Raw genomic sequence first — 8245 nt, 5'->3', positions numbered from 1 at the left:
ATGTACAGGGTTGATTTTTTCTAAAGTGTGTAAATGTTTGTACGTTGGTATTGTGAGCGTGCTCGCTAAATTTCTTTAAATTGTTCCCCTTTTAGTTAGACAAACATACAGTTACGAATATCTTTATCGGAAGCTACACTAACGCAACAAAAAAGGCCGAGGGTTACTGGGAACCTCAGCAGGCAGAATAAAGCTTGTCGTGTAATTTCGACAGGGGTCCATTGGGGACCTAGGTGCGTATTTTATTTGAGACAGAAACGTAGGACAAAAATGAGAATAATGAATACAAATGAAGGCCATATATCTTTTTCACTCTTTACTCGGATATTGATTAGCAAAGCACGGCAGAGTATAAAAGCCACCAAACCGCAGAATGTGTAACTGAAAACAGACGCTCAAGTATGCACAGAAAATGCACACCACTGATATTATATTTATGCTTGTTGAACTTAGTACACAAAAGAATTTGCTGTCTGTCAATCGTAGGTAATTTACACTGTAGCTCAACATATTCCGTGGTAAATTTCTAAAGAAGTGCCCAGTAATGAGAGATTTGGCATGGAAAGGAAATATTCTAATAGCTTAGAAAAATCCTAATTGTTCTGCTCTAGTCATGCAGCTCTATGCTTTAGTTGCACCAGTATAACGCAATGAAACTTTTTCGTCTGTTGGCTGGGTTTTTATTCGACAGCTGGTGATTCTCTGATTGCGTTGTCAGGTATTTATTTTTTATTTCGGCTTACCTCCTCACAAATATGAAATGCGGTACTAACTTTGAGTAAAAAGAAGCATTTCCATCTACTGTTTCAGCATTCTTGTCAACTTTGACATCATATTGGCTAATGACAGTGGGAATATATCAAGTACAAACATGCCAAGGTTGTCAGTTGCAATCAAACCTCGTGATATGAAACAATGATTCTATGAAAGTACAAGTGCTCAATTATGACCTTCGATATAGTGCAGTTGCAAAGAGAAGTCAATACAAATTGCGACTAGAGCCTTTGTATGCAACGACACAATGCATTCGGACAAACCTTAACTTTTCCTTATATATTCAATAGGAATTCAAATAAATGTTCCTTTTTCTACGTTGCTGTAAGATTTATCATAAAATTTCATGCAATAAACCCTGTTGATAAAGAAAGCAAAGTATCGAAAGATTTGATCAGTGTCATTTTGTTTACAGTAGGATATTTATTGAAAAATAATAATCCTAATTTCGGGTCTTATAACTGAGCTTCCAAATACTGTATTTTGGTTTCTTTTTCTGAAGTTTACGCAGATATTCGTAGTTCTACACATTCTTTTTTCAGCTTTTAAACTGAAAGCTCTAAGTGCCTAAGACAACTGAGATAACCCCCGTGAACACCATCACTCATCAACCAAAATGTGATTTTCAGGTACCCTTATACCTCCCATTTCAGAATACTTTTGTCGCCCAAAATTTACTACAGCATTTTTGTATTTTTTGGCATGATTATTTCTCATGGAGATCGGAGTGGCGATAATACATGTAAACATTGCAAATATCGCGTGATTTCGGTAATTCTCGAACACACCGGCGAAATTCTAAAACCAATATTGATTGCACAAAACTTTCTACATCCTAATGCATTATATGTGTCTGATAAAACGTTTACTTTTTCTTTTCGGAATGGGAAATGTCATTGGACAACGGAAAATAGGTCGATGCAATGGGAGATGGAGCAATGGGAATGGGACTATAGGAAATAGGGAAATGGGGATGGGGCAAAGGGGGATGGGGCATAGGGCAATGGGACATGGGGCAATGGGGTATGGGGCAAGTGGGAAGTTTATCACATAGAGGGACTGTAAAGACTAAAAAAGCAGGTTGTAAATATATCTTCAAAATCAGAAATTTCAGTAGATGCTGAGAAAAGCATTAGACAAAAAGATGAGGAAAGAATTACATGCAGTCAAATTGTAGTTCTAGTTTGAGTTTACACCAACGAGCATAATGGCTTGAATCATTTGAGAAGAAAACAAACATTTGTTCACCAAGTCGTCTTTCTGCTCTGTGAACTACAGTTTCTGGATCATACACGTGGAATTGTGGTGGTTTGTAATCCAACTTTTTATATTGTCCATTAAAATTGATGGTCACAAGTTCCTTCTTAATTGTTCTGTGGGAAAATGGTCCACAAAAGGCATAATGAGCTATGAAACATTTGACACAATCATTCTTGACTTCAGCAATTTCAAGAACAACAGCTTCATGCCAGAGATTCCAATAAGAATATCGAATGATATCTCCTTTTATAACATCTTCTCTTTTTTCTATTTTTCGAACTGGTACATCAAGCAGTTTCTGATTCATTTCGAAACACTCTTTGCAGATAATCTTGTTCTCGAATTCTTTTTCGTTTCGTTTCTTTTCGTCGCTGATGCCAAGAAAACCACTCGATAAAAACAATCTACCTGTTAACCGAAATTTTGTTACTTGAATGCTGAACTTTTCTCCAGTGACACAGTATGTAGCAAAATGTTCACAATTGTTATCAAAAAGGTGGTATTTATATTTTGCAGACAGTCCAACCTCTAAATCACCATCTTCCAGACATCTTTTAGCACGCTGCACCGTTTCAAATTTTGAAAATCGTCGTTTTTTGTAAAATATAATATGAATTTTCTGTTTAGCAAAGTCAAACGTCTTTCTCGAAGACACAAGTCTTGCCTTTTGGCCAAAGAATTTTGTAAAACTAACAACTACCCCAGAAAAAGTATTTGTAGCTTCAATTACTTCCAATGACAAATCTGAATTCTTTTCAACAACAATTGCATGATGATCGTATATTGCTCCAGCAAAGGTTATATGATCCCCAATATCGACTTCCTCAGCAGAGAAAACTGGAATTGCTTTGACACACTCTATACATTGACCGGTTTCCTCAGCAGCAGGATCGGTGGTGCTTGTTAAAAGAATCTGTGACTGATCGTTACTAAGATTTTCCTCATTAATTCTGTGAACAGAATCCAAACAAACGGACAAATTAGGGTTCGGTTCAATGTTAATAGGAAGGTTGTCATATTCTTGATTTTGTGAATTGGGTGGTGTCTCATCATTAGTATTTTGGCGTTGAATATTTTCCCGGATAGATATATGAGACGGGGGTCGCTGAAGTGAGAATCGTCCTTCATGTTTTTTGCTGCGTTCTGTAGATGGTAAAATTTTTGCAAGAGACAAATTCGTGACCCGAGACTTTTGATCGACTTTTTCGCTATTTTCATCATTGTTCTCCTCGTGAATTTTGGTAAAGCATTCAGATTCTCCCTTTTCTACAGACATGCTTGATCTTGTATTTGAACCTGTTGATAAGGAAATACAACAATATAGTTAAAATCTAATGTACAAAAAAATAACACTAAATAAAATATAACAAAACAACGTATAATCTAGACAACGATATATATACATGTATGTATGGGTAATATCTCATTATATGGTATAAGGGGGATGGGAAACAGGGAATTAGGATGGGGATATTGTATGGGGGAATGGGGATTTCTGAATGGGGAGGATGAGGAATTTTGTTTTTTTTTTTTTTTTAAGTATTTATTGATTGGAAAAATGCACTCAATTAAATTAAAAATACAGTTCAAATTTTGAAGAGAATGAAAATATAAAATTGTATTTGATAATGTCAATATTGATAAGAAATATGCAATGGGGATTCAATGGGGGATTGGGATTGATGAGGAATTGGGAAAAATATGGTGTAAGAGAGAAGTTTTCACCATTCAAGATCTTTTCCTATTCATAGAGGTAAATGTAAATGTGTAAAGAAAAGGCCAATCCTTCCGAAACCTCACTATTTTTCTGTCTGCATATATATGAATTAGAATACTGTAATACTTTTTCACACTAATCAATGATACCTCATTTATTTCTATCCGCCAGGTATGAACTTGTGTATGCCTAACTGATATACGCCCAACACGTTGATAAACAAAGATTGATAAAAAATAAATAATGTGCACATCTCAATTATATTGCAGCCAAATCTAAATAAATAAAAGGTGAAAACAGGAAAATGTTATAACAATATTTTTTTTTCAGTATATTCTATTCAGTTTGGGAGGAGTGACTGTTAAGAGGTTGGAACTTTGTGCCTTTATTTTTGTAAATGACTGTGTCCATCGTTTGCTATTAGACGATTCCAAATATATATTGATTGAAATCTTAGATAACAATGCACACAATGGGGAGGGGGGTCATGATTGTTTTAATATGAATCATTTATGGTCATACGGTACAAATACAATTTATGCCAGAAAATGTAATATGTGCTTTTATACCAAAGTGTGCCCTGTGTATGCTGAGCATTTTAAAAATCAGAATACATATCGAATTGCTCCCTGCGAACGTAACATATACTTTTATACTTGGGTGCTAAATACTCTCTTATAACCCAGTCTGCACTCACCATCTCATGCACTTTCATACTCCAGTCAACATATACAATCACACTCAATGTATGTAACGTAGTAATTGTTACTCCAGTCTGCATATAAAATCACTCTCTGTATATGTAGAACACACTTCTATACTCCATTTTGCTTATAAAATTACTTCCTGTGTATTCTGTATTCTATTTTATGTCTAAGTCTAAATATAAAATTAATCCCTGATCAATCTAGATGGATTTTTACACTTAAGTTTGCATATTTAAACCTATCCGTATATTATCTATGACATTTAAGTCTCTCTGTATATTAAACCGCTTCCTATTTAGTCTGTGTGAACTTTTATACTGCAGACTTCTTATAATCTTTTCATTATTAAATGAATACTGACACTCAAGAAATTTTGACAGTAAAATTGACAATTCTTTGTTTAATGCATTAACATTTGGCAGGGAGGGTCTCATTTTTTTCATATTTGTTTAGTACATTGTAGTTGAAAGAGGGTGGGTTGGACATTTTACTATTTTTTGAAAGGGAGGGGCAATCCTGTTTTTCTAAGGTAATTTCTTATATTATGCCCGACCCACACCTAGAGATAAAAAAATGACAGTTTCTCAGTGTTAACTATATGCAATGCATTCGATCTAAATGTAGTTCAATGATCGAAAAATATTTTTGTCAACATCATGAATATGCTACATTAGATTATGTACCTCCATCACTATTGACTTAGTGATCTAATTGGCCAGCACATATAATTCCCAAGCACTTTAATGAAAGGTAAATGCACATGCACATACATATACAATGGCATGTTCAGGTACTTGTACTTGCTAGGGATGATTCAATACAAAAGTTCATGGAAAGCAAGTGAGACCCCATGTCACATTGCTTCTTTTTTGCGTTTCAATTCTTTGATGATTAAACATATGTGTACAATGATAAGCAGGATAATACCAAATATAATACATAAATCTTATGGTCAAAAGTACATGTACAATGGCGTATGCATGTAGTCATGCATTCATACGTACTTCAAACTAATAATGACACGAGTACAAACTTGTGCTAAGACATACCATACATCGTGTACTAAGTTACAGCCTTAGATTAATCCTACGAGGAGGAATGACCCGGTCAGCGAAAGCTATATTTTCATACAGCCTAGCTGGCCAACTGGCCTTGGTCGCTGGACTTAGTGCAGGCGGTGTTGCCATAGAAGTCACAGCGGTACGAGTTAGAGTCCTGCGGAAGGAACGACCAAACATTTTCTTCGCAAATTTGACAGTTCTAACATCGTTGGGAATGTTTCAAACCCTTCTATGAATTAACGTTATCTTCCCTGTATCAATTTGACTCTGTGGAGCAGTGTAGAGTCGTCACATTCTGAGACATTATATATATATATATATATGTAAGTACAAACGTTTGTTTTATTAGTAGTTGTTTGGTAACATATTTTATAAAGAGTAAAACAGGGAACCAAGGTTATAGCATCAACCAAAGTACTGTAATACAGGGACAAAGACCAGACATGGAAAATAGACATACATGACCAAGAATATACAGTAACTAAAAATCATACATACACAGTAACAAATGCAAATGAACAACTCAGGCTCCAGTAAAAATTGGGAGCATGGACAAGTATGTCTGACACTTATGAATACTCACTCTAATGAGAATATTGCATGAACCATTGAACCATGTGGAATAAAATCTCACCACCATGTGAAGGATTGGATCAAAAGTATGGTATTGAGATATGCATTTAACATACACGCATACAAATGTTCTCGCATAGTCAGACACGAGACAATCGTTTTATAAAGCTTTATTGAATTCATTTTACAAAGAAATAGAAAACCTGTCTAGCACAGATACTTATTGAAGTCCTTTCGTACAATGTATCGATGGAAATGTATTATGAATTTTATAAAACCGAACATTTGTCTGAACATAACCTAATGTATGTAACAAATTCGACAAACTGAATCCGGCTTTGGTTTAGACTGGTATCACAGTATGTGAAATAAATCGCCATTCAAATGCAAATATTTTCATTTTGAATGAAACATCGTTAAATTTATGCAGGGTACACCTACTTTAAATATACGTTCACCCTATCTTACTGTAATTAGATGAGTATCCGTATTGACGAATGTAAACAATGTAACTGACCGTTTAATCATCAAAAGTGTATTTTTGACCCTTAAACAGCTATGAACAATACAATAATAATTTAATTACCTAGTGGTATATTTGGTGCAAGAAAATGTCCTCATTACCTGTTTCAATGACACTATTGATGATTATATTTATCATACGTTAAGACGAATAATGTTGAATGTTGAAAATTGGTTTTCCAACAGGAAAAAAGACTATTAAGAGGACATATATATAGACAAAATTTTAATATAGAGTGCATGTATACATTGTAAAATGTAATACATGTAACTACAGATAACAAACTGACCTCAATTTCAAAGAACTTATTAATTCACTTATACATTGTAGAAAAAGTTGTACCATTAACCACAAGTGTAGATAAAACTATAAATAGATTTACCTTTAAATAGTTTTAATTATTACGTCATGTTATGGTTACATTTATATGTGTGTTTCCGTTGTATGTAAAACTCACTTGATTTATTTTTTAATTTGAATATCTTACTTTAAAAATATCTGGGTCTGCACTATCAGAGTAATCAAGCGAACCAAGATTTTAAAAAATGTTATCCTAGGACGAAGACCAGACACAACAAAGAATATATAACAACCAAAATACTACATACAAAGTAACAAGAGTAAATGAGCTATCCGGACTCCACTAACAACCTGGGGGCATAGATCAGGTGCACCGGTAGGGTAGGTGACAGTAAGAAACATGAAGACAGGTAGTTAATCACAACTCTGAATATTCGTGCAATTATTCTCTTTTCTCTTGTTGCTTAATTGTGTTTGTTACAGGAAAGAATGTGCATCTACATAGCTATATAAGATTCGGTCGAAGTAATTTAATAGCCAATGAAATGACTTGGGGTGAAATGTATATTGGTTTTAAGTTAGCACAATGTATGTGACACACACATTCTTATTTCAGAAAATTATATCTCAACAATCTTATTTCAGTGATGTATAAAGCCAGTGTCAAAACCATAAAAGACTTGTAATTTTACGCTATAAGAAGACATATACTACATGAAATTATCAATAAACTAACGTTTACATCAAGCAGTGTGCACAGTTATCTTAGAATCAGACTCTACATGAGAACTCCTATCCACACCAGTAATATTTGATTGGACATAATGGAATATGGTAAAACTCATACAGTGACGAATGTAATTTAATTTTGTAGATTTCCATATTAGGCGAGAACCAAACAATGGATTTCGAGGTTTTTAATCACCTACCTAACACACGGCTATATTATATATCTTTGGAAATGTCTTTATCGTACTTTCAAAATTGCATGGTTGTAAATATGGTAAGTGGTCACAATTTTTTGAAAACTGCAAAAACAGCATAAAAAAGTATTTCAAAATCATATAACATTTCAATAAAGACGTATAAAATATAAAATTATATCAAAATTGTTTTTTAATTAATTTAAATCTTAGCCTTTTTAATTTTTAAATTTACACTCAAATTTACCTTCCAGAAGTTCTTTAGAATTAAAAACAAATTCAAAATTTTGTACAAAATAACTATTTTTGTTTTTTGTTTTTTGTATTTGTTTTTGTTTTTTGTTTGTTTGTTTTTTGGTTTGTTTTTTGTTTTTGTTTTTGTTTTTGTTTTTTTTTTTTGGGGGGGG

The 8245-nt window shown here is 33.6% G+C and overlaps 1 protein-coding gene across 3 annotated transcripts; it reads right to left on the bottom strand.

Annotated features, from left to right (window-relative positions):
* Positions 1-200: 200 nt before the first annotated feature.
* Positions 201-6985, bottom strand: LOC148605346 (uncharacterized). 3 transcript variants are annotated; one of them, XM_088548871.1, is made up of 2 exons: positions 6905-6985; positions 201-3330 (listed from the first exon to the last, which is right to left on the bottom strand). In XM_088548871.1, the coding sequence occupies exon 2, from the start codon at positions 3308-3310 to the stop codon at positions 1931-1933; it is 1380 nt and encodes a 459-aa protein (XP_088404997.1). In that variant the 5' UTR covers positions 3311-3330; positions 6905-6985; the 3' UTR covers positions 201-1930. The 3 variants fall into 3 exon arrangements, with proteins under 3 accessions (XP_088404997.1, XP_088404998.1, XP_088404995.1); XM_088548872.1 differs by lacking the exon at positions 6905-6985 and adding an exon at positions 6679-6798; XM_088548869.1 differs by lacking the exon at positions 6905-6985 and adding an exon at positions 4449-4624.
* Positions 6986-8245: the final 1260 nt, after the last annotated feature.

Source organism: Perna viridis, chromosome 10, assembly GCF_037379345.1.
Source record: "Perna viridis isolate PV_CMFRI_1.1 ecotype Kerala chromosome 10, ASM3737934v1, whole genome shotgun sequence".
In the NCBI taxonomy this organism is placed as follows: Eukaryota; Metazoa; Mollusca; class Bivalvia; order Mytilida; family Mytilidae; genus Perna; species Perna viridis.
This window is presented reverse-complemented; position numbering and strand designations above follow the sequence as displayed.